This window comes from Manis pentadactyla, chromosome 12 (assembly GCF_030020395.1).
Source record: "Manis pentadactyla isolate mManPen7 chromosome 12, mManPen7.hap1, whole genome shotgun sequence".
NCBI lineage: Eukaryota > Metazoa > Chordata > Mammalia > Pholidota > Manidae > Manis > Manis pentadactyla.
In genome coordinates, this window is record NC_080030.1 from 99,921,599 (window position 1) to 99,948,654 (window position 27,056).

Here is a 27,056-nt window from a genome sequence, read left to right on the forward strand (position 1 = left end):
GATAGCCATCTCCATAGCAATGGGTAATTACCTGGGCCACCGAGGGCTTATCTGAACCTCAGAGGTTAGAGGGAAGGCTGGTTTGCTTCTGCCAGAGCAAGAAAGAGAAACGGCCCCCAACCACAGTTTGTAAGCAATAAACAGGTTTTAAACTTTATTTCTCCCCTTGACTGATTTTGGTTTTAGAGGTATTTTGCCTGGGATTTCCTCTCCTCGGAGTTACAAAGGGACGAATCAAAGAAATGTAACGAAACCTTAATGTTTATTGTCACTGAGGGAGGGTACGTGGAGGTTCATCATACTATTCTCTCTACATTTGTGTATGTTTGAAAGTTTTCATTAGAATTTCTTTAATGTTCAAGTTAATCATATTAATCATATGTTACACAGTCTAAAAGATATATTTGGAAAGTCTGGTTTTTAAAAAGTAGTGAAAGACTATGGCAATTAAGTAACAAAAGTAGTATTTTAGTTTTCCAAAATTGTAATACAGCTCAGAGCCTTAAATGTCTTTAATACATAACAACATATACAGAAGACTAAAAAGTTTGAAAAATGACAAAGATTCACAAAAGAACTACTCATTAAAATTCCTGCTTGATTGTTGTTACTGACAAGATAATCAAGCGAGCAACATGCCCACCTCGACTGGTGCTTTTGTAATGTCAGTATTAGAAAGCACCCAACAATGTAACTTACAAAACTAAATAGCATCTACACTCAAAGGCAGTTTAAAAACAAACAAACATACCTGAATAAATGAAAGAGAACTCTAAATGAATTCACTAATGCTGTTTCAGTAACCCACTGGATGCCAAATATTTCCACTGTATCCTCTTCGAAATTAGTTGGTAAAGGATCGAGATTCAAAATTAATCTGAAATGAAAACTCTGCTTTAATCTCATAAAAAGTATGCTAACTCCCATGCTATAGAATGTCCTTTTTGACATTATGTGAGTCCATACTGAACATCCATGACATACTAACAATGATACTATAAAGTCAGGACGTGGCTTGATACTATATTCAGGAATACAACAGCTAGACTATTAAAAATTCAGTCCTATACAGTGATAAAAAAAAGTGTAACTGAAGAGCAATGTAACTTAGAGGAAAAACACAAAAAGGAGTCTTGGAACATACTTTTCCCTGTCTTCAAAAGTGGCCTTCAGTTGTAGAATTTCATCCTTTGAGGAGATATTTAATTTTTAAAAGCTAAAAGTTATTCTGAGCCACGTCTGGAGAGAACAAGGCACAACTACAAATTCGACAAAAATGGTTTCCTTTCTCACTGAAATAGGCTCAGTATTCCCAAAATATTTCAATAGCAGCAGTTTTACTGCAATTTGTGTACACCTTGCCTATGTCATGAACTTTGAAGAATAATTCCTCTGAACTTAACACAATCTGGTGTATTAGAAAGTTTGAAAAGGTAAGCCCCTAAGACTTCGGTGTACAGATACACAGAATTAGAAGGAACTGGAACAAAAAAAGTATGTATGTCTTACGTAGCAAGAAAGTTCTTAATATCCAAAAATGTTTTTGATATGCTCTAACCAGGACACCAGCAACAGAACTAACAACCTGCATCCGCGTGATACACTAAGTCGATTTACAAAAACATGGCTTGGGCATCAAAATTAAGCTGACTAAAATCATGACATTCTTAACAAATTGATAAAAAATCTGATGAGGGACAAAGTCTCCCGTATTTTACCTACCGCTTAAGGGCTCCGCTGGAAAGGTACGACTCTCCAGAAAAATGTTTCCCTCCTCCTCTGTTGTCAAAAGCACAAGAAAAGCACGGGGGTTTGCACCATTCTGTCCCCAGCTCCAGCTCCAAGCTGTCGGTTAGGAATGTCGTAGCCGAGGAACAGTTATCCATGGTTTACTTCATGTCCTGAAAGATTTGGGGTTCATATAATTATCATTAAAGGCTCCAAAGAAGTTGACATGAGATTCCTTTAGGTGGGGCGGGCCAACAGATAGTGGGTGACCTCAGAAAGTTCCCAACACGTCCCCCCAACACTAAGAGAGAGAAAAAAAAAAAGAGAAGCCAAGCCCTCCACAACTCTTCCTGCGACTCCTCGAGATCAAGGCTGTCAGAAGTCTGCAAGCACCCCCGGCTGGCTGCGGCAGGAACTGAAAATCTGCCCTCGGGTCGGACCTTGCAGGCCCAGACAGAATGAAGGAGAAACAAATGCTTTGCAGGGCAGATCTAGCTTCAACTCTCGGGCCCGCCTTTACCTGTGCCCTCCGCGAAGTTGCTGACGCGCATCAGGCCAGTCTGTCTGCAGCGCCGCAGGAAAGCGCCCTGGCGACTCCCGGGGAGGCTCTACGGGGCCCGGCGCCTACGTTCGGTCCTCCAGCAGGGAAGGCAAGGCCCGCCCAGTCTGCACTCGGCAGCGACCAGCACTATCCGGGCTCTGGGACAAGCGGGGCGGTGTTTGGTCCCGCGCCCCGAGGCGCCCCGTGTTTGGCGCACGTCCGTACCTGCTCACACTGTCAGCCCCCGAGATCCGCCGTGGGCGGTCCCGATCCCCGAGCGGACGTCCGTGGGACCTGAATCCCAAACCAGGCGAAATTCCCGCCACGCCGCGCGCGCGCGCTCCGGAGGGGCGGGGCCTCGGCGAAGCCCGCCCGCGGAGGGCGCTCGCGAGGTCTCCGCGGGAATTGCTGGCACGCCGAGAGTTCTCGCGAGAGTCTGCCAGCTGAGGACTAGGTGCCGCGATTATCCTTTCTTGTCTCTCTTTTGTGTGTCTGTGCGTGGGGCTCTAATTGGTGTGTGCGGCCGGAAGGCGGGGCCTTACTTGAAACGTTACGGATACGGAGGCTGAGGTGAGGCAGGCTAGGAGCTGCCGGGATTACCTTTGCTCGCGGCCTAAGAAGAGAGCTTTGCCCCAGTACGTCCCTTGCAGGTGCCTTCACACCCGCGCCATCCGCGCTCCTTCCCGAGCTAGCGCCCGCAAATCTTTTGTTGGGATCCAGGATGCCTATTGTTCGTGGATTGTCGGCCAGGCAAGTGCAAAAATGAGGCTAAGCCAGTGTATAGAAACAGTAGGTTAGGCGGTCCTTGCTTTCAGTGTAAAACTATGGCTCCCTCTTTTTCAATATCTGGACAGGTTTAAGTCTCTTAAACCTAGTCGATTTTTAAAGATACAGCCCATTCGCTGCATTTTTCTTGTTTTTTTTTTCAAGTGTTCCTTAATATCGCCTCAGAAGACTTTACAGTCTAAGTTAAACGTTACACATCTCAGCATGTCAACTGCATGCTCAAAGACAGCCATGAGCCTCTCATTCAGATGTCCTGCTATCGTTTGATTTTTGCATTTGCCCATTCCTGCACAACAGTGTGTCCTGGTTTAATTCCTGTGTAGTGAACCTATCTACACTCCTCTGTTCAAACCACATACAGCACATTTTCTGACAAATGGGATGGTGGGGGAAAAACTGTATGGTATCTCCTCTGGCTGCAACCTTAGCTGCTGTGATGGGTGCTGTCTATGGCCAGCTGATGTTCCCTGAGACCTGATGCTAAGCTGGGGTTCACTGCAGCTTGTTTATGGCCCATGTGGTGTCTCCGGCATGCCGCATAGTATCTACAAAATCCCTAGACAACAAAGCCTAGGTTTGAGAATGGTTGGCCCTCCGATTGTGTTTAGGAGAACTGGGTCAAGGGATAGTTACTGTTACTTCCTCCTCTAATCAAAACATCCAAATAGACCCCTTTATCTTTTTTCAAGTGCCTGATGTTGAGTGGGTGATCAACTTCGTTGAACCAGTGAGAATGGGAAAAATATGTGTATATTTAAGCTGGTATTATTAACACTAATTTTATCAATAAGAATCCCCAGCAGTTAACAGGAGGTACACTCAATAGAAAGTACTTAAAGAGCGCTTAATGAAAGGGCCATTTACAAAGGTATGGGCAGGGTTACCAGAACACAAAAAGTGATAGTGAAGCTTCCAGAACTAATCAGAGTCATTATCACCCTTAGGCCAAAGGGTAAGGAGAAAAAGTGATAACCAGATCTCAAGGGGACTTATTGATGTAGGAGACAGCAACCTACCTGATAGCCATCTATGGTCCTTTCATAGAAGAGCATAGCTGCACCAACCTGCAACCCAGCAAGGAGGAGCTGGAGGGAAGTCCCCAAACTGCTTTTCCTACACACTCCAATGTCCAACTGGTGTCTCACTCATGAAAACCAACCTAAAAACAAAGGGTAAGGATGCAATCTGTAAAGTTCAGTCTCTTGGGGTAGAGTCCAGCCGGAAGAAGGGTAAGAGAGTGAATCTGACAAAAAGAGGTATATTTTATCAAGAAGCCATAACAATACTAAATGTGTATATAGAGTAACAGAGCTTTAATACACATAAAATGAAAAATATTATTACTTACAGGAGAAATACTCGAATGATTATAGTTAGAAACTTCAACACTCCTCTCTCTGTAATTGGTGGAATAAGTAGAGAGGAAATTAGTATAGATATAGAACAGCACTACCAACCAACCTGACCGAATTCACATTTATAGGTGACTTAATCCATCTATAGCAGAATACCCTCTTGACACACACACATGGAACATTCATCAAGACCATATCCTGAGCCAGGAAACAAATTTCTTTGACTTTGAAAGGACAAATAATACCAAATATATTGTCTGACCACAGTGTAAATTAAACTAGAAGTAAATAACAGGAAGAGATTTGAAAAAAATCTCTCAAATATTTGGAAATTAATAAGCACACTTCTAATTAACTTATGGATCAAATTAGAAGTCACTAGGAAAATCAGAAAATACTTTGAATTAAGTGAAAATGAAAACATTAAAATTTATAATATGACTGCTTATATTAGAGAAGAAGAGCTCAGTTCAATAACTTAAACTTCTATCTGAAGAAACTAAAAAAAAAAAAAACAGCAAAATAAAACCAAAGCAAGCAAAATGAAGGAAATAAGAAAGAATTGTAAAAAGTAGAATGAAACAGAGGAAGAAAAGAGGAAATAAATGAAGCCAAAACTTGGTTCTTTGAAAAGACCAATATAAGTGATAAACTCTCTATTAAGACTGATTAAGAAAAAAGGAGAGAAGTTACCAATATCAAGAATTAAAGAGGCATCATCAGTACAGATTCTATTAACATTAAGAGGATAAGGATATTAAGAATGTTTTTATGCCAGTAAACATAGATGAAATGGACAAATTCCTTGAAAGACACCAACTACCAAAGCTCACAAAGGAAGAAAAAGATAACTTCAATAGCTCTATATCCATCATACTAATTTTAATTTTTAGTTTAAAAACTTCTCTCTCTCATTTCAAACACACAAACAAAATTCTTACAAGAAAACTCCAGGTTTTATTATTGAATTCTTGCAACCATATAAGGAAGGAATAATACCAATACTGTTATTAACTCCTCCAGAAAAGAGATGATGAAATACTTCAAAACTCATTTAATATGGCCAACATTTCACTGATGTCAAAATTTGACAAACACAAGAAAAAATTACAATCCAAAATCACAAAACATAGAGGTTGAAATTTTACCAAGTAAAATACAGCAATACAGGTCATGAAAAGTGTATATATATATATATATATATATATATATATATATATATATATATATATGCTTATACAATACAGTATATGAAAATAATGAGATATACTAAGAAACTCAGGTTCATTTTGAGAATGCAAGGTTGGTATAAATTTCAAAATGCAATCACAGTAGTTAATTATATCAACAGAGAATAGAAATAGAAGTGGCATTATCATCTCAATATACAGAAATAAAAACACTTGCAAAATTCAACATCCATTCATGATGAAAAATCTCAGCAAACTAGGACTATGAGAACATTTCCCTAACCTGATAAATGGCAATTATAGCAAACCTGCTGTTAATATCATGAAAATCAATGCTTTCTTCTCTAAGATTGAGAACAAGTCAAGGACATCTGTTCAACATTATACTGCAGGTAACTGACCAATACAGTTAGTATGAGAAAGAATTGAAAGTCAGTTCGATTGAAAAGGAAAAAATAAAACAGTCATCATTATCAGATAATGTCATCATTTATATAAGAAATCATTTAGAGTATAAAATCAGCTACTAGAACTAATAACTCAGCAAGGTGGCAGGGTTCAATGTCAATATACAAAAACGTATTTTTCTAGACAATGACTAGAAATTATTTCAAAAGCAATACCATTTTAATGGCATCAAAAGTGCTTTTACAGATAATTTAACAAAATATGCACAAGATTTTATATACTGAGGATTACAAAATAATGCTGAGAAAACTCAAGAATACCCAATTAAATAGATATAGCATGGTAATGAACTGGAAACCTCAATATTATTAAAATTTCTTCCAAAATTTGTCTACAAATTCAGTGGAATGTCAGTCAAAATCCCAGCCCTCTCTCCTTTTATAGAAATTCACAAATCCTCTGAGAAATTGACATGGAAATGCAAGGGACCTAGAATATCCACAACAATTTTAAATAAGAACAGTGTGGGAAGATTCACAGTACCTAAGTTCAGGATTTACTATAAAGATACAATAATCAAAACAGTGTGGTAATGGTCTAAGGATAAACATAGTTAATAGAACAGAAAAGAGTCCAGAAATAAACCCCCACACATATATGGTCAACTGATTTTTGGCGAAGGTAATTGAATAGTGAAAGGATAGTTTTTTTAACAAATGATGTTAGAACTATTGGATACTGATACACTAAAAAATGAAGCGTGACCTTTATTTCACATTATTTACAACATTTAACTAAATATAGATCATAGACCTAAATGTAAGAGCTAAAACTACAAAGCTTTTAGATATTCAGAGGGCTAGTAAACAGGGAAATGTCAGCAAAGAAGGGCAAGAAGTAAGGTCAGTTCTCAGGAGAAAACTCAAGTGTATGCAGTGTAGTGTGATGCCTGTCATGAAAGCTAAGAGATTGTAAGAGTGGGTAATCTATATCAAATGCTGCTTCTAAGTGGAATAATAAGAGAAAACAAATTAACCAATGCATTTCACAGGATGTAGGTCAGGACTGATGTTGATGAAAGCCATTTCAGTTCAGTAGTGGAGGAAAATATCAGACTGGAGTGGGTTGGATAGAAAATGGAGCTGAGTCAGCCAATACAGAAATTTTACCCAGGAATTTAACTTAAAGCAGAAAATTAGGGCAGAAGGGAGATGTGAGGATCCAGAGATGATATTTAGAAGACAGGAAATAATAAAACATGTTTGTGAGATTTGGGCAATTATAAATGTAAAGGGAAAAGTTGATGCTGAAGAGAAGGAGAATGATTGTAGGACTTCAGGCTTTGAGCAGACAAGAGGGTATGGTATTCACTACACAGATGGAATAACCTCTAATCGGATCAAGGACAATTTTCTTTTAACAGGAAGAGTGAAGGGTATGCAGATAAAGACAGCTGATGCTGATGAACTGGGTGGTTGGTAGATCAAGTGCTTTTTGTTTTCATCTATTTTCTCTATAATACATCAACTATAAGTGAAAGGAGAGAGTGGTTGGTAGAGATTTGGGGAGAGAAAAGATGTGTTTTGGTCATATTGGTGAATTAAAAAGTGTATTTATTAGGGAAGTTTTAGAAGGAATGTCTGGGAGTGTTGAGTGACTATTTGAGATTTGTGATAAAAAATTAAGAGTTCAGTTAACATAGTTTCTGGGTTTTCTTCAACAACATTCAGGACCAGAGGACGCATGATAGAATTTGAATGTTTGATTCCTAACTACCTGTAGCTGACTTTACAATGACCAAACCTACCTTTATTGCGTGTACTCCAGCCATACTAGTCTCCTTTAAGTGCCTCCTACCCTCCCACAGGGCCTGTGTATATTCTCTTCTCTCTGCCTCCAGTTGTGCCTCCTTCCCCTTCTTCATACAACTGCACAACCTTCAGATCTCCATTCACATAACACCTTCTCAGGGAAGCCTTCCACGACCACCCTAATTATGCCAAATACCTCTGCTATAGGTACCTATGTAGCCCACTTTGGAACGGTTCACTGCAGGTATAATTTTACATTAGCATATATAATTGTTTAATCTATTTATATCCTGCACTACAATGTAAGCTCCAAGAAAAGAGGAAGCATGTCTGCTTTTACTTAACATTATACTTTTAAAGCCTTAGCTTGAGAACACTCAATAAATACATATATTACATGAATGAGGGAAGTGTTCTTGAATTGGATTTTAGGTGTGGGGGAAAGATCTAGGATGATATTGCAGACAGATCTGATTTCAAAACCTATATTTCTTCTGCTACTAGAAGTAGCTGCCTTACTTCTCATTTTCAATTTGTACCTATTAGCTTGTTGTGGCAATTACACTAAAAATGTAGAGCTTCCAACACAGCGCAGTGTGAGCAGTCCAGCCTGCTTTCATGTCTACCTGAGTCCTAAGTGCTGGCAGAAGGGAGCTTTGAAGCTTGTGGTGATCGGCAGGTTGTAAACCCTGTGTAAAGACATACAAATAAATTAGTAAAAATTATATGTTGGTCAAGAAAAACACATTTCTAGGCCAACTTGGCTTTCTGGTTGTCATTTTGCAACCCCTGAATTCTAGTCTTATCAGAATATCACTGTGAGAATGAGGATGGATTGGAAAGCACTTACTTTAGTAGGTGAGACTGTTCGTGCCCTTTACTTCCTGCTTCTTAATATCTCTGAATGGTTCTATGTAGATTTAGAAAAGGGATGGGAACAGTACACCTTAGCTGCAATCCCTCTAGGACAGCAGGGAATGAGGGAGGGGTGTTTCTCCAGAGCAGCAGCAGAGCACTGACGGCAGGGGAAAGGATGAGAGCTGAGCAGGCAGATGCCAGCACTCCTTTTCCCGGCTCTACCTGGAGGGAGTTACTCTCTACCTAAACATCACTTAATACCACAACCTCTGTGATGTCACTTCCTATCATAACACCATGTCCTGGAAAAAAAATTATTTTACACATTTTTAAGTAGTAGTCATGTGACATCACCTTTAAGGTGCCACAGCGGAAGAGCTAGAATGTCTGCTTGTATCTTAGAAACAGCTTCCTCCAGGGAGAAAGATACCACCTCCCTACCCTGTTCTGCTTTTGGAGACAACTTCTTTTTCTTAAGTTACCCTCTTCCCGCTTTTCCTGCTGACACTTATCCAAGTTATAGATCCTGAGCCCTATTTCTGACTAAGACTGGTAACTTTTTGCTTATTTCACACTGTCTTCTCTGATCTGCCTTACAAACCCGGGTCTTCCAGCATTCTACTTTTCTGAGCAAGGGCTACACTGAGAACCCTATTATGCTTTAGTATTGTTCCATTAACATCCTTGGGTTAGATTTTCATGTCACATAAGTAGAACATATAACTTTTGTACATGGAATACATATACAGAACAATATACTTTAAAAACGCAGAAGTTATTGTACCCCTGTCTCTCTTCTCACTATACTATAACTTAAGATTTGTCCATTATTGTGTCTTCAGCATCTAGGATAGTACCTGCATATGGTAGGTCATTAGAATACTTTTGGCTAAATGAATACAATGTTGCTTCTGGTGTTTAACAATCATGCTCATATCTTTGGCAGGGAAATTTTTTTTGAAAGATGTTATAATTGTACTTTCTTAGCCTTGGAGTTTCAGCTGAGGCACCAATCGAAGAAAAATATCTAATATTCTAACTGAAATGCTAGACCATTGCTGCAAAGGAGGTGGGCTAAATTTTCTTTATCAGCATTAGCTGATCATCTTTTTTTGTCTGTTTATAAAGAGGAATTCACTAGGGCTTAGAATTTCAACAGGATTTCTTTAGAGACTGTGTGTGGAAGGTTCTCAGTGATTCCCCCCTCTTTCTCTGAGTCAAAGTTGGTGAACTTCAGAGAACCACATAGACACACTGACATGTACACCCTGACATCTGGGACATACAGGTCCCTGGATGGGTGCTATAAATCGAAAGGAGAAAGGTGGGCTGAAGTGGCTCTGTGGTGGCAGTGCAAGAAGAGAGTGCTGTGAAGGGAGGTGGCTACCAGGGTTGATGCAAGTGTGTCCTGAGGGAGGGAGCCAGACCTGAGGTGTCCTGGTTGGGAGGAAGTTTGTCCAGGAGGACTTCTGGGAGGGATCAAGTGACATCAACAGAAAGGCTGCTGGGAGGAGGGCCCCCTGCACCGGAAGTCAGGCACTAGGGGGCAGTCATCCGCAGCTGCCGAGGGGAGGTACAGGGTGGATCAAATCTCTTCCTTGCTTAAAACACTTCAGTGGCCTCATGCTGCAATTAGAGTGAAATCTAAAAACCTCATGTTTGTGATTTGACCCCTTCTTATGTCTGCAATTGTTTCTTGAACTAATATCCATGGTTTTTACCAGTTAGTAATCTTCTTTCTGTTCTCACACACTATATTCTTTTCTGCCTCAAAATGTTTGTGCAAGCTATGCCTTATGCCAGAAATGTTTTTACATCTTGCTTTTTTCTAGTCCTGGCTCCTTTTTGTTTTTGAGATCTTGGCTCTTTCCCTCAGAGATCTTTGTTCCCTCAATTTAACATATATTTTTGTAATAGTTTGAGTTGGGGAAAGCTGCAGAAGACGTGACATAAAACTCAGAATAACTGTGGCTTACCAAGGAAAAGCATCTTTCCCTCTCCCACGAGTCATGGTATCTGTCCAGACCTGGAGTTGTCACATCCATTATGATCCCAGGATCCTTATATCTTGTGTCTCCGCAACATGTGGCCTTTTTTAAGTTCATCTTATGGTCCAGGAGGGCTGTTTCTGTTGCAGCCAGCACATGTATATTGCAGCTGGCAAGAAGGAAAGAAAGGGGGAAGAGTGACCTTTAAAGCTCAAGTCTAGAAACTGCTCTTCCTGTCTGTTTACACATACTGTATCATAGAGCACATTTTGGAAACAGTAATATCCACTCTCACCTGTGCCTATGCATTTCACCCAATTTCTGGCCCACTTCAGTACTTTCTTGTTCTCAGCTTAGATCTGTCACATTTAGCCTCCAGTTAGGCAAGCTGGAAAAGACAATCTTTATTCTGACTAAAATTAGAGGATAAATTAAAATGAATAAGAGACAACTGGCAGTTGCCCCCACAGCAGCCGCAGGTTTTATTTTGTTACAGCACCAAGTTACAGAGAGTAAAATCTTTCTCCCTCATAGAAGCCTTCTTTGATCACTTGATCTGAAGTAAATTTCTATAATCGTTTGAGTTGGGTTCAGGTGTAAGTGACAGAAAATTCAGCATGAAAGTGGCTTAACAAGAAAGCAGTTAAATCCTCTTTCACATGAGACTCACATAATCATTCGGAGTCTGCGTGGTGCTCTATGGTATCCAAAAGTGAATGAGTTAAATTTCCTAGCATTCAGTTATATTTGTTAACATCAGTCAGCAAATGACAGACTATGGGCCAAATCTGGCCTGCCACCTGTTTTCTAAGTAAAGTTTTATTGGAACTTTAACACAACCACTAGTTAATATATTGTCCAAGACTGCTTTCTCATTATAAGTGCAAAGCTGAGGGTTATAATAAAGACTGTGTGGTTCACAGACACTAGGATACTTACTATCTGGCCCTTTATTAAAAATAATTGCCGACCTCTGAATTATATTAATAAGTTTGTTAAATAATATCTACTTAAAGGCATTAATTTCTGTGGAGCTCTAGAAGCTTCTCTCTGAAAGCCAGCTGTTATGAGTAAAAGTGGTTTAATATTACTTCACACATTGTTCCCCCAGTATCTTTTAGTTACCTGTTTTCTGTGGGAGGTAAGTGAGAAGAAGACATTTTAATTTTCTCACCTGGCCTTGCTTTCTGGCTCGTCCTTATGATGCCATCATTCTCAGACTCAGAGCACCGGAGTAGGGAGGTGCTTTAGAGGTCACTATGTGGGACACTGTGGTGTGCCACGCAGATTCCTCTTCCAGAACAAAAGACTTACTTTGCCAGTTCCTGAAGTGCTGCTGTCAGCTCTTGACTATCAGCCTTTCTCAGAATTGTTTTGAGTAAAGAGAACCTGCTGGCCCAAATAGGTGCATCTGACATCCATTTACAATGGCATGAAGGTATAAATACCTGGTCTTCCCTCCTACCTACCTTGAGATAACAGTGAAGGGTCATCCCCACTTCAGAGCTTCCATCAGGTGGCCGAGGCCTCATGGAGATTACATTCAATCCAACATCTTCCTCTGCCCTGTCCTACTTTCCTTCCCCAAGTGGTTGTTCCGAGACTACTCCTTAGTAAACTTTTTGCATGTTAATCTCTGCCTCAGAGCCACCCTACCCTAATTTTCCAATTTTAGGAAGCTGAATCTTATGGATTTCCCAAGACACAGATCTGGACAGGGGAGGAGCCAGAACTTTTGGCTCCATAGGTTAGTTTCCTTTCCCTAAAATATGATAACTTTGTTAATTTTAAGAGAGTTCTGATTGCTATCTAATCCTTTGAACTTCCTTTAGAAGCAGATGCTTAGAGAATCTGTGAAATACTATGGCCTCTTCTTGGTATTTAGATATTACAGTGTCAAGAGGCTGTGTCAGTTAAGCTCTGCTGGGTTGTGGGATGGATGGAGTGGAGATCATCGCTTAAAGGAGAGTGAGTTCATGGATCAGTACACATGAATTTGAATCCCACATTCTGCATTTTCTAGCTGTATAATCTTGGACAAGTTTTGTAAACTTTCTTGAGTATCAGGTTTATTATCTAAGAATTGGAAGATAAGGTAAAGGGGATCTTGTTATTCCATAACTTTATCCAACAGGTAACATCCATTCTATTTTATTTCATTCTATCCTAGAAGGAATTACTGAGATATACTAAGATATTTCCTTCACTGTCATACTTAAAATAGCATGAGAAGTCATGGTTCCTGTACTCGAGAATCTTTAATTCTATCGGAGAAACAAAATTTGAAATATAAAACAATTAGGAAAATACATAGACAGGAACCAATTCCAAATTGTATGGAATGGGCAGTATGTTAGGAAATGAGGACTGAGATAGATGTAATATGGGCAAAATTTACTTGCTATCACCTTATAACTGTTCTCTGTAGGATCTGCAGGTCAAATGAAGCTGAATTTCATTTTTCAAAATAAAATGATGGAAGGAAATTACCCATTCTATTCTCTATCGTTGAACGTATAAGAAAAAAATCATAAATAAACATTAAAAATATTTTAAATTTAAATTTGTAAATAGTAAAATTCACTCTGTTGTTCAGTTCTATGAGTTTTGAAAAATTCCTGGAGTTGTGTAATCACTATAAAAATCAGTACATCTATAGTTCAATCACTCCCCAGAAAAATACCCTCCTACAACCACTGCAGTCAAAACATCCCTCCTCCTCCCCCGACTCCTGACCACCATTGATCTGTTCTCTGTCCCTGTATTTTTGCTGTTTCCAGAATGCACATAAATGGAATTATATTGTATGCAGCCTTTTGATACAGTGCCTTCTACTTGGCATAATGCATTTGGGGTTCATCCATGTTGTATGTATCAGTAGTATGTTTCTTTTTGTTATTTCCATTTCTTGGGCATTGTAAATATAGCTGCTACAAACATTTGTGAGCAAGCTTTATGTGTGGATGTGTGCTTTCATTTCTCCTGAGTAAAATTGTTATAGAAATAGAATTGCTGGATCCTAACATACGTTTATGGTTAACATTTTAAGAAAATGAAACACTATTTTTCAAAGTGGCTGCACCATTTTGTGTTTTTACCATCAATATATAAAGGTTTCAGTTTTTCATATGGCATCATTTTATATTCTGCCATCAATGTATAAAGGTTCTAATTTTTCCACATGCTTGTCAACATTTGTTATTGTCATCTTTTTTTATTTTAGTCGTTCTTGTGGATATGAAGTAGTTTTAATTTGTTTTGCTCTAATGATTTGGATCATCTTTTCATGTCTTTATTGGCCATTCATATATGTTCTTTGGTGAATGTCTTTTTGCTTTAAACTATTTTGATATTTTCTTGTATTATATTTGAAGCACCTTATTCATTAATAATTAACAATAGTTGTAAATATCTGCCTTTTCCTTTTGTTTGGAGTAGGTAGACAATTGATGAAAGTTTGAACATACAGCAGTTAATGATTTGAAATAAGTTCCTACTTACTCCTACTGAATTCTCTGCTTTTTGGTAAACACTGGGTTAGAGTTAGGAAATGGAGAGTCTTGCTCTACTTACTTGCGACAGTAGCTACCTTATTCTAGATATCAGGGATAGGGCTTTTTTAGGCTAGTTTATTTGTTTTCAATTTTGCTTTTATTATTTGTTAGAAAGCCAGGTCATCTATGTTGTCTATATCTCAGACAGAACATAAGTTTCATTCAGTTCTGGAACTTACAAAGCCCTTACACAGACAGATGGGTTCCCTCATCCTTAAACGAGAGAATTTTAAGAGATCCAGTATCTCCTTTTGTTTCCTGTGGCTCATCTACCTTGGAGGTGGTTTGCAAGGTGACTCAGAAAACAAACAGTAGTTTGGCTGTGTACAGGTTCTCCAACTGAGTTCTTTTGTATTTCTACCAGCTCACCACCTCCTAGGGGAAAGTGGGATCTCACCCTTAAGTCAGCTTTGAGGAGATAACACTAGATTGCCTGAAAGGTTCTTTCTTCTCAGGGGGTTCAGGGGAGGGTATGGGATTTTCCTGTAGAATTATTCCAAATTTTGCCTCTCTGTTAAAACTTCATCTGCTCTCATGTGTTAAGCCCTCTATTTTTTATAAAAGTATATTTGATATACAATATTATGCTGGTTTCAAGTATACAACATAGCGACTCAACAGTTAATATACATTATTAAATCCTGACTCCACCTAGTGCAGTAACTCTCTGTCAACAGAAAGATGTTACAGAGCTATTGACTATATTCTCTATGCTGTACTTTCATCCCTGTGACCAATTCATAGTATGACTGAGATTTTGTGCATCTTTGTCTCCTTCACCTATTTCACCCACCCCCTATAACTCCCCCCAACATAGTAACCACCAGTCACTTCTCAGTGTCTATGAGTCTGTTGCTCTTTTGTTCATTTTATTTTGTTTTGTTTTTAGATTCCACATATAAGTGAAATCATATGGTATCTGTCTTTCTCCACCTGGTTTATTTCACTTACCATAACACCCTCCTGGTTATCCATGTTGTTGCAAATAGTAGGATTTCTATCTTTTTTTTTCATGGCTAAATAATATTCCATTGTGTATATGTACCACCTCTTCTTTACCCATTCATCTGTTGATGGATGCTTGGTTGCTTCCATATCTTGGCTATTATAAATAATGTGGCAATAAACATAGGGGTGAATTTACTCTTTTGAATCAGAGATTTTGTTTTCTTCAGGTAAATTTCTAAAAGTGGAGTTACTGGACCATATAGTATTTCTATTTTTAGTTTTTTGAAGAACCTCCATACTTTCCATAGTGGCTGCACCCATTTACACTCCCACCAACAGAGTAGGAGGTTTCCCTTTTTTCACATCCTTGCCAACACTTGCTATTTCTTGTCTTCTGGATAGTGGCCATTCTGACTGGTGTGAAGTGATATCTCATTGTGGTTTTGATTTGCAGTTCTTTGATGAGTAGTGATGTGGAGCATCTTTTCATGTGCCTGTTGGCCATTTGTATTTCTTCTTTGGAAAATGTTCATGTAGGTCCTCTGCCCATTTGGTTTTTTGGTGTTGAGTCATAGGAGTTCTTTTTGAAATGTCTTATCATAGATATGATTTGTAATTATTCTTTACTAGTTTGTGGCCTGTCTGTTGTTTTCCTTTTCTTCAATTTCATTTGTTTTTGTTCTTATCTTTGTTATTTAAAAAAAATTTTTTGTTAAGGTATTATTGATATACACTCTTATGAACATTTCACATGAAAAAACAATGTGGTTACTACATTTACCCATGTTATCAAGTCCCCACCTATACCCCATTGCAGTCACTGTCTATAAGTATAGTAAGATGCCACAGATTCACTGTTTGCCTTCTCTGTGCTACAGTGTTTTCCCTGTGACCCCCCACACCATATGTACTAAACATAATACATAAACAGTCCCCTTTCCCTCCCTCCCCACCCACCCTCCCCCACCCCCTCCCCTTTGGTAACCACTAGTCCCTTCTTGGAGTCTGTGAGTCTGCTGCTATTTTGTTCCTTCAGTTTTGCTTCATTGTTATACTCCACAAATTAGGAAAATCATTTGGTACTTGTCTTTCTCTACCTGGCTTATTTCACTGAGCATAATATCCTCCAGCTCCATCCATGTTGTTGAAAATGGTAGGATTTGTTTGTTTCTTATGGTTGAATAGTATTTCATTGTGTATATGTACCACCTCTTCTTTATCCATTCATCTACTGATGGACCCTTAGGTTGCTTCCATATCTTGGCTCTTATCTTTGTTATTTATTTCCTATTGTTTACTTTGGTTATAATTTTTTCTTTTTTTCCAGTTTCTTAACATGGAAGTTTAGATTACTGATTGAGACCTTCTTCTTTTCTAATAAAAGCATTTAGTGCTATTAATTTCCCTCTAAGAGATGCTTAGCTGAATTCCACAAATTTTGACATATATTCATTTTCATTTAGTTAAAAATGTTCATTTTCTCTTGATACTTCCTCTTTGGCCTATAAGTTGTTCATCAGTGTGTTGCTTATTTTCACATACTTGGGATTTTTCATGTATCTTTCTGTTATTGATTTCTTAATTAATTTTATTGGGGGTCAGATAATATACTTTGTATGATTTCAACCCTTATTTATTTGTTAATGATTGTTTCATCACCCAAAATATGGCCTATCTTGGTGAATGTTTCATGTACATTTGAAGATAATATATAGTTGTTGGGAAGAATCTTCTATAAATGTCACTCAGGTCAAGTGGTTGATAATGTTTGTTTTTCTATATTCTTGCTGATATTCTACTTGTTCTGCTGATTACTGAGAGACAGATGTTGAACTATTGAGTATAATTGAAAATTTATTTCTGTTTATTGTTATTCTCCTAGCAACCAAGCAAAAAATGATACAAATGAAAAATGCAAGGTGAAGCAGCAAGAGCTAATACAGAAACTGCAGCAAATTATCCCGAAGATCTAGCTAAGATAATTAATGAAGGTGGCTACACTAACCAACGGATTTTCAGTGTAGATGAAACAGCCTTCTATGGGAAGAGGATGCCACCTAGGATTTCATAGCTACAAGAAGTCAGTGCCTGCCTACAAAGCTTCGAAGGACAGGCTGACGGTCTTGTTAGCAGCTAATGCAGCTAGTGGCTTTATGTTGAAACCAATGCTTATTTATCATTCTGAAAATCCTAGGGCCCTCAAGAGTTATGATAAATCTTCTCTGCTTGTGCTCTATACATGGAACAATAAAGCCTGGATGACAGTACATATGTTTACAACATAGTTTACTGACTATTTAATGTCATTGTTGAGACCTACTGCTCAGAAAAAAAATCCTTTCAGAGGATTATAGCCCAGTGACAATATCCATGGCCATCCAAGAGTTCCGTTGGAGATGTACAATGAGATTAATGGTTTTTTATACCTGCTAATACAATATCCATTCTGTAGCACATGGATCAAAGAGTAATTTCAACTTTCAAGTATTATTATTTAAAAATTAATTTTTTGTTGAATTTTCATTGATATACAAACTTATGTTGGTTTCAAATACACAGCACAGTGGTTCAACAGTTACTCATATTATTAAATCTTCACCCCCTCTAGTGTGGTTACTATCTGACAATGTGGAAAGATGTTACAGAATCATTGATTATATTCTCCATGCTGTACTACCGTCCCGGGGACCAACTTATGATGTGATTGCAAATTATTGTGCCCCTTTATCCTCTTCACCCTTCCCCTGCCCCCACCCCAACCCCTCCCCCTTGGTAACCACTAGTCCCTTCTCAATGTCTATGAGTCTACTGCTCTTTTGTTCCTTCATTTTTAAAGGCTACAGCTGCAATACATAGTGATTCTTCTGATGGATCTGGCCAGAGTAAATTGAAAACCTTCTAGAAAGTATTCACCATATAGATGACATTAAGAACTGTAGTGATTCCTGGGAAGAGGACAACATATCAACATTAACAGTGTTTGAAGTAAATTGATTCCAACCCTCATGGATGACTTTGAGAAGTTCAAGACTTCAGTTGAGGAGGTAACTGCACATAAGGGGGAAACAGCAAGAGAACTAGAATTAAAAGTGGAGCCTGAAGATAAGACTGAATTGCTGCAGTTTCATGATAAAACTTAAACAGATGAGGAGTTACTTCTTATGGAGAAGCAAAGAGAGTGGTTTCTTGAGATAGAGTCTACTGGTGAAGATGCTGTGAATATTGTTGAAATGACAAAATAGAATTTAAGAGTATTATGTAAACTTATTTGATAAAGCAGCAGCACAGCTTGGGAAGACTGACTCCAATTTTGAGAAGTTCTATTGAGGGTGCTATGCTGTCAAACAGCATTACATGCTACAGAGGAATCATTTATGAAAGAAAAAGTCAACTAATGCAGTTAACTTCATGTTGTCTTATTTTAAGAAACTTCCACAGCCACCCAGCCTTCAGCAACCACCACCCTGATCAGTCAGCAGTTATGAACACTGGGTCAAGACCCTCCTTCAGAAAAAAGATTATGATTTCCTGAAAGCTCAGATGATGGCTAGCACTTTTTAGCAATAAAGTTTTAAAATTAAAACTGGGAAATCAAAAAATTCATTTGACTCGTTTTATAGTAATATTTGCTATATTGCATTGGTCTGGAACTGAATCCACAATACATCTAGGGTATGCCTGTAATTGCTGTTTTAGTGTCTTGTCTGATAATTTTAATATCTGGTCTTTCCAAGACTGGTGTCTATTGATTGTATTTTCCCTTAAATTTGGTCAGATTTTCCTGGTTCTTTACATGTCTACTAATTTTGTATTATATCCTCTACAATTTCATTTTTAGGAGACTTTGGAATACTCTTAATATCCTCCAAATCATGTTTTGTTTTGTTATTTGAAGGGGAAGGATTCTTTTAGGCATTAGGTCCAAACTGTAAATTTTATTTCACTTTCTATGAGTGAATGTCCTGTAAGTTTTCAAAGCATTCCTTATGCTGTTTGGTCTGAGTGAGTAAGAGCGGGAGGGTGGTAAATGATGAGACCAGAAGGGTGCATGTGCTGGGGAGAGCCAGATCCCATTGTCCATAAGAACTCTGGTTTTTACTTACTCTAAGCATTGTGGGAAACCACTCAAGAGTTTTGAGCAGAGGAGTAATACTCAAGTCTTACCGAATCGCTCCAGCTGCAGTGGGGAGAATAAATCCTATGGGGTAAGTGTAGAAGTGAGATACTCCAGGTAGCTTAGCTTGGATGTAGAAGTGGTGTGATATAGTGAAGATGTATTTGTAAGCGGTACTGACAGGAGTGACTGATAGGACAGAAGTGAGTTGTGAGAGAGAAGTGTTTTATTTTTTGCTTGAGTAAATTTTTGGCTTAAAGACTGGAGAAACCATTGAGTGAGATGAAGTCACAAAGAGGAGGAATTCTATTTTTGGATGCCTATGTGCAGCAAACAGGAAGCCACTTGAATATGCCTTTTGTTTAGTGGGCATTCCAGAACATATTCCAGAGCCATAGTAGCTCATTTAAGCAACTCTGTGAGATAGATTAATAATATTGTATCCACTTTGCAGTTGAGGAAAACAAAGCACAGGGATGTTATATATCCCTTGCCCCAACTAGTACAAGACAAAGTTAGGATTTGAATCTGGGAAGCTTAGTACCCAAATCTGCTCACCTTTTCTATCTAAATGCAGACAGTCAGCAGACAGTTGGGTTCAGGAAGTCAGGTCTAGGTAGAGATATACATTTGAGAGTTACCAGCATATTGATGGTATTTGAAGGCATGATATTAGTTGGGATTGTTTAAGGCAACAGTGGAGATGGGGAAGAGGATAAATTCCAGGGCTAAGCCCTTGGGCGTTTCATCATTCAGAGCTCAGGGATGAGACTAGGCTCCACTAAAGAACACAAAGGAGTAGAGCAGACAGTAAAGTAGGAGAAACACACAGTTCCCAGGAGAGTGTGGAATCTGGGAAGCCAAATGTAGAAAGAGTTTCAAGAAGGATGGTCAGCTCTGCCAAATACTGCTGATAGCTTGAAAGAATGAAGACTGAGAGTTGACCAGTAGATTTGGCAACGTGAGGGGCATTGGTGACTAAGAGCTTTTTCAGAGGAATGTTAACAGAAGCTCTAGGGAGTGGGTCAAGAGGGGATGGAAGGAGGGGAAATGGAGACCACAAGCTTGGGCAATTTTTGAGGATCTATTTTTTTAAATAAAAGAAGCATAAGTAAGTCAATTCTCTTTTTCTTCTCTTTCAGTGCTGCCCTGCTCACACCTCCAGACTATGACATTCCATCATTAGCATACTGGTGACTTCCGGAGAATTCATCTCTGGGGGCCTTACAAATAAAGTTTCTCAGGAAAACACTTGAACAACAGGTAATCATATGCCTGTTTTCATATCTGTCTTTTTCTGTTTCATGGACCTCAACCCCTTAACAGCCTTCCCAAACTCCCAAACTATGTGAGGTATCTGTTTTGTAATCATAGCATCCTGCACTTTGCTTTATGGAACTTAAAACAGTTTGTATTTACTGTTATATATTACTTATTTTATTAATAAGTATAGACTAATTAATACAGTATACTTGTATATTACTAATATATATATCTATATACAATATTATATGTTATTTATAACAATTTGGTTATTTTATTTATGTGTATCTTCTCTACTACACTGTGCCAAGAGAATGGGCTCTAGAGTCAGACAGCCAAGGTACAAATCCTGATCACATGTGCTAGTTGGCTGAGCTTGAGCAAGTAACTTAGCGACTTGGAGACACTTTCCTCACCTGTAAAATTAGGAGTTAAAATAGTATATACCTCATATAATTTTGTGAGGCTAATACTACATATAAAGGTGCCTAGCACTCAGTAAATCTTAAGGTCATTGTGAACATATTAAAGTTGAAAATATGTATTTTAAAATTTATGTCCAGAATAAATCGCAAATAATCTGCTTTTTCCCACCATTATTCTTCTCTTTCCAACCCATTTTAGCTTTACTATGTTATTTATTAGCTACATTTCTTTTTCTTACCTTTTTTATACCTGATTGCAAAACTCATTATCTTACTGAATTTACCAACTGAAATAATTTTTTTTTAATGGAAATGGTCTAAAATGTTATGAGGAATCCTACCATTGTGTTTTTTCCCACAATACAGGAAGTTCCCTTTTCATTGTTCTGGAATGCCCACTAAGTAAGAGGCACTGATTTATTGATCTATAACAAGCTACCACTAAACTTAGTGTCTTAATTTAAACCAATGATTCATTGTGGTTTATTATGATTTTGTGGGTAAATCTGACTCATCTGAATAGTTCTTGTTTGGTTTCTCTCATACTATTGCAGGCAAAAGGCTGGGAATACAGTCCTCTGTAGGCGTGAGTGTGCTTGGTGTCAAATGTGGTTTCCCCATCCACATGTTTGGGTGCTTCTGCCGGAGTGGATGCAACAGTGTGGAGCTGGCTGGACGTCTCTCTTTTCTCTCTCTCTCTCTCTCTCCCCATCCCTTTCTCTATAGGGTTCCCTGTTTGGTAGATCAGGCTTTTTGATAGTACGGAGATTTCAGTGTATTCTGACTTCTTTCCCAGTGACTGCCTTTCCCAAGCATTGCAAGAGACGTAGGTGAAAGCTACAAGTCACACAGTGTCACTTCCGCTGTGCTCTGTTAGTCAAAAGCAAGTCATAGGGTCAGCCCAGGTTCAAATGGAGGGGAATACAAACGAGTATGAATTCTGGGAGGCAGGGTTCACAGCAGGTCATCTTTGAGGGTGTGCTGCCACCACTAGCGTATAAGCAAGCACAAAAAAACTTCTGCCTTTGAGAAGCTTATGTATGGGGCAAGATGTCACAACTTTGACACTACTGACTTTTTACAAAGTAAATACATTTTATTTTTCAGAACAGTCTTACAGAAATATTACAAAGATACTCCATACCCAGTTTCTCCTACTAACATCTTACGTTAGGATGGTACATTTGTTAAAATCAGTAAATCCATCAATTGATATATTATTATAAACTAAACTTCATGCTCTATTCAGATTTCCTTAGTTTTTACCTAAGTCCTTCTTCTGTTCAAGGATACTATCCAGGATACCACATTACATTTAGTGTTCATATCTCCTTGGGCTTCTCTTGGCTGTGACAGACACAGACTTTTCTTCTTTTTGATAGTCTTGACAGTTTTGAGGAGTCTTGTTAGTGTTTTGTAGAATGTCCCTCTATTGGAATTTGTCTGATTTTTTTTTTCATTATTAGACTGGGGTTAGGGCACATACCTGATTAGCATGACTTATCATTGTTAATGTTAACCTTGACCCCCAGGCTTAGGTAGTGTTAGATTAAGTTTCTTCACTATAATGTTATTACCTGGAGTCCGCCCTTCCCCTGACCCCTACAACTCCCCACTATGGAAATTACTATGAGCAGCCCGCATTTCAGGATTGGGGAATTATTCTCCATTTCCTTGATCAAGGTTTAATTGCCTAAATTATTTGGAATTCTTCGGCAAAGAAGATTTGTCTCTTCTCCACTTATTTTTCAATATTTATATCGGTTTGGACTCATGGATATTTATTATACTCTGGGTTATATACTACATTGTGTATTTATTGTTCAAATAATTCCAACTTGATCCATTGGAAGCTCTTTCAGATGGTTCCTGTGTCCTTTTGATATGCCCCCATCGTTGGTATTTGTTGTTTTTAGTGTACTTCCTACTTTCTAGCACTACAAGATGCTCTAGGCTCACCTCACCTTGTGTATTTCTTGCCCCAAACCTAAAATCAGCCTTTTGTCCAAGGACCCCTGGTTCCTTTTATTAGAAACTAAGATCTGGGTGCTAGTTGAGATCATTACTATACTATTGACATTTTGGGTCTGATAATTCTTTGTTGTGGGGGGCTGTCCTGTGTGTTGTATAGTTTGACAGCATCCCTGGCCTCTGCCTATAGCAGCCTTCCTTCAGTTGTGAAAATCAGTAATGTCTCTAGACATTGTCAAATGTCCCCTGTGGGGCACGATGGCCCCTGGGTGAGAACCACTGGTGTGGAGGTAGACCTGCTGAAAATCACAATGATATAACACAGTGGAAGGGAGTGGGAGCACTGCAGAAGCCTCCTAGCCTGTCTGCGGGTTTGGGGAAGGACTCACAGACGAGGTGCCATCTGAACGGAGAATTGATTTTCTATTTTTTGAGCATTTATCATGTGCCAGACAAATGGTAATGTTTTACATTCATTATATAATCCCAAAACTTAAAAAGCAGATATTTTACAGGTGAAGAAACTAAGATTCCAAAGGACAAGTAACTTGCTCAGAGTACCTGAGCTGGTCTTGAAGGATCCACTTAGATGCGGATGGAGAGCTCGGAGGGTGCTGACATCTGCTCACACTATTCAAATCCAGACTGTTTGAATCACTCCTTTGTTTACAAAATACCATCTCATTTTAAATTTATTTTTCACATTGAGTTCTGGGTTCTTGAGAGCAGAAACCATGCAGTGTTTATCTACAATGCTTGCCACATTATAGGTGTTTGATAACTCTCGGTGAGTAAACATTAGTCCATTCTATGATATTCTCCACTCACAGACTACAGAATTATCTCCTGCTTCCTTACAGTCAAATTGCTATCCTACTGGCACCTCCGATGGAGTCCTGTGGGGCTGTCACTGCGGGGTACACCAGCCAACCTCCTGTAGTTGGTCACTCTGCCTCCTAGTTTTACTCTCAGCACCCCACTCAGAGTAGTTGGCTGGCATCAGTGACATCCTTAAACTGCTTTGAGCCAGTAGCGTCTTGCCATGGGTTAGAGCTGCAAAAGGTGGTCTCAAAGGAAGTAAAAAGCGTGCTGCACCCCTGAGATTAAGATGCAGAATGTATTGCTACTGGTTTCCACCTTCAGTTCCAATTACCCACTTTTGACAATTCCTTTGTCCCACATAATTCCTTTATCATTTAAGGACAAATTCTACACAGTCCATGAAAGATGGTCTTTTCTTTTTCTTTTTTATTCCTTCCCTTGATATCCTTCACATTCTCATCCCAATTCCCACCCCCCCACTCCCTTTTTTTTTGGTGGGGGTGGGTCTTTCTTTTTGTTCGGTAAACAAAACAAGTGGAGAAAAGCCCTGGGTTTTTTTGTTCCTTTTCTTTTTCCTACAACTTCTGGATCTGCTATTTGCAGATGCTATGAAATTTCAAGTCTATTGAATTAGAAGTTGCTCTTTCTGGTTTCAAGACTCTCTTTCCTTTGCTAAAATTCTGGTCTAATTAAAAAAACAGAAGATCATAGTTAAATAAAACTGTACCCAGGATAACCCTAATTTCCATATGCAGATTTATCTGCACTGACAGCCCCCCCCACGTACACTCTCTCGCTCTCTCAGTCTCCCTTCGCTCCTCTCCATCTCCCTATTGCATTGTGTCTGACTGATTTGCAGAGCACCTTCGCTCTTTCCCCTTCTCATTCTCTTTAAAATATCTAGACAGAAAGGAGGTGGCTGCAGAGGCTGAGCTAACCATCTCATATCCTGCCTGCAATGTCATCGTTTCTCTCCCCCATTTTAGGGGGCTGAAGTTGCCCAGGAAGGGGATGCAGAGGAGCTGGCAAGGAAGGGGGGAGCTCTCAGAAGCAGCTGCGGTCAGGGGCAGGGGCTGCCGCCAGATGTGCCTGCCTTCCTGGGCTCTCATGCAGAAAAAGGGGCAGCAGGAGGAAATATTGGGAGACAAAAGCCCCGTTTAAATGATCATTTTCTTTATTTAACATGGCAGCAGACACTCTCTGCGTAGGATCATCATGCCGAGCATAAACTGGACTTTCCCCACTTGCCTGGCAGGAGTGAGACAGATCACTGTGTGCTAAATGAGCATCCGAGGTAAGACCCACTGTTACAGATACTTGATTTTTTTTTTTCCTAATCAGTTAATTTTCTTAAATATATGTTTCAGCCTCAATCACAAACAGTATAGTGGGGGGCAAGGCTGTGCTAATCTGCACCTAAAGAGCTAAAAAAAATCAGAGATATAATATATTCAACTCAATTTGGGGAGGTTAGTTACTTTGTCAATCTGTGTGTGATGTTTGTATTTTAAGAAAAATATTTGGTTTAAGAACAGACTGGTGCCATCATAATTCACCACTGGTGATAATACTGATGTTCAGACTCTTAAAAAAAACTTTGCAAAAAGGCAGTGAGCTACAGATGCATGTGCTGTATTTTTAGCTGGTGTACAAATATTAGAACTCTTATTAAAATGATAGGTTTTTCTTTTTTTTAGCACAGAAGGAATGAATGCTGCATAATTAAGTACAGTATTTAATTTGGCTGTTGTGAAGCAAAAGAATAAGGTAATAATTTTTATTGTACTAATCAGTCTCAAGATGTTCTCTGTGTTAATTGGGTTAAAAAAATTGCAGTACTTATTAGAAATTCTAATTTCACAATGCAGCACTGACAATAAGCTCAGCCAGTGAATTATTCACATCTTTAATTTGCTCACTTAATGACAGTGTTCTGTAATCAGAGTGCAGAGACTGCTGCCTATGCATTATGTATGATGCTCAGGACTTAAATGCAGGACATTATGAAGCTCGCAGTGGTTCAGTAATTAGTTTTCCACAAGACAGGATTTAGATATTCACAGATAAAAGTCCACAGTTGGATAATGCTAAGGTTGCAACACAAAATAACAAAGGAAAGGAAGCTCAAAGTTTAGACTGAAACTTTGTCTTTCCGGCCTTGTCCACCTTGGAAACAGAATCATGCCACCTGAAATAGTTGCCCAGCTCTGATCACATGTTTGAAAACCATGTTTGAACAAAGTTGTAGCAGGCAAGGCATTTGAACAATTTCAGTGGACCAGAGGGGAAAGATAAAACCTTTTTAATTAGTGTTCACAGAAGCTCTGCAATATATCCTCCTAATAAGTCTGTAGTATGCATAGCAGGCATTCTCAGTGTTCTTTGTAACTTAGTTAGTGCAAATGCAAATCAGGTTACAATAGTGTTTGGCTGTAATTGTGTTTGTAAAAGGGTTACATGCCCAAATGGAGATTGAGTTTGCTCATGGTTTTTGTTCCAATTGTTTCCGAGGGAAGGTTTGAAAATCAAATGAGATATTAAGTGAATCTGGGCATGAAAGGAAGTAGATCTGAATTGTCAGTGCAACTTTGGAATTTCTTACACTTGTCAGTTTGGAGTTGTCAGTTTTTCTTTAATGACTCTAAAAGATCGTTCTGTCATGAATTATATAACCTTATAGACTACCCCAAACCATTAACAATACTTTAAAAATGTATACTAACTTTGGGAAAACATTTCACAGTATTAATTCCAAAGTTCAATGACCAAATTGGAATCTTTAACTACAGTGATTTTTTCTTTCTTTTAAAGAACGTGCTGCTTGGTAAACTGTATGGGATTTTTGAGAAGGTGTATGGGGTTAATATTTATTAATAATTAATATTAAAATATTAATCTTTATTAATAAGGTTGTACTACTTTATCACTTGTCAGTCTAAGATCTGTGCTCATTTCCAAAACCCAAGGGTTAGGATCCTTAATAAAAACTGGTATCCCAAATTAGAATGTGCAGTTTTTCAAAACTGCCTTTTATGGCTTATAACACTATTTTTTAAAAGCTGACTTGAAAACTCTATAGGCAAATGTAGTGTTTAGTGAAGGAATGAACTAGCCAAATAAAAAAATTACATTCCAGCATAATTTGAAAAATTCTAAATTAAAAATTAAGTCACACCTCCTAATTTGACTTCTAACATCTAGAAGTGAAAAGTTACTTTAACAAAATAAACAAGTTTATTTTAGGAAGCAAAAGCCCTCATGATACTTACAACATACTTTTGGGAGGAACACTTG

At 38.5% G+C, this 27,056-nt stretch overlaps 1 protein-coding gene and 1 long non-coding RNA gene across 3 annotated transcripts in view; one reads left to right on the forward strand and one right to left on the reverse strand.

The window, feature by feature from the left end:
* The window catches only part of MMS22L (MMS22 like, DNA repair protein), a 113,592-nt gene extending 110,965 nt beyond the window's left edge, over positions 1-2,627 (reverse strand). The window contains exons 1-3 of one of the 2 annotated variants that reach the window (XM_036890345.2): positions 2,495-2,627; positions 1,723-1,901; positions 752-877 (exon numbers count right to left, since the gene is read on the reverse strand). In XM_036890345.2, the coding sequence (XP_036746240.2) occupies positions 752-877; positions 1,723-1,886 (290 nt within the window). In that variant the 5' untranslated portion in view covers positions 1,887-1,901; positions 2,495-2,627. The other variant, XM_036890344.2, reaches the window with a different exon arrangement.
* Positions 2,628-2,714: 87 nt separating this feature from the next.
* Positions 2,715-26,186, forward strand: LOC118915040 (uncharacterized). Its single transcript, XR_008992887.1, has 4 exons — positions 2,715-2,839; positions 18,004-18,211; positions 24,953-25,056; positions 25,460-26,186. It is a non-coding gene; the product is annotated as an uncharacterized LOC118915040 (long non-coding RNA).
* The last annotated feature ends 870 nt before the right edge of the window (positions 26,187-27,056 follow it).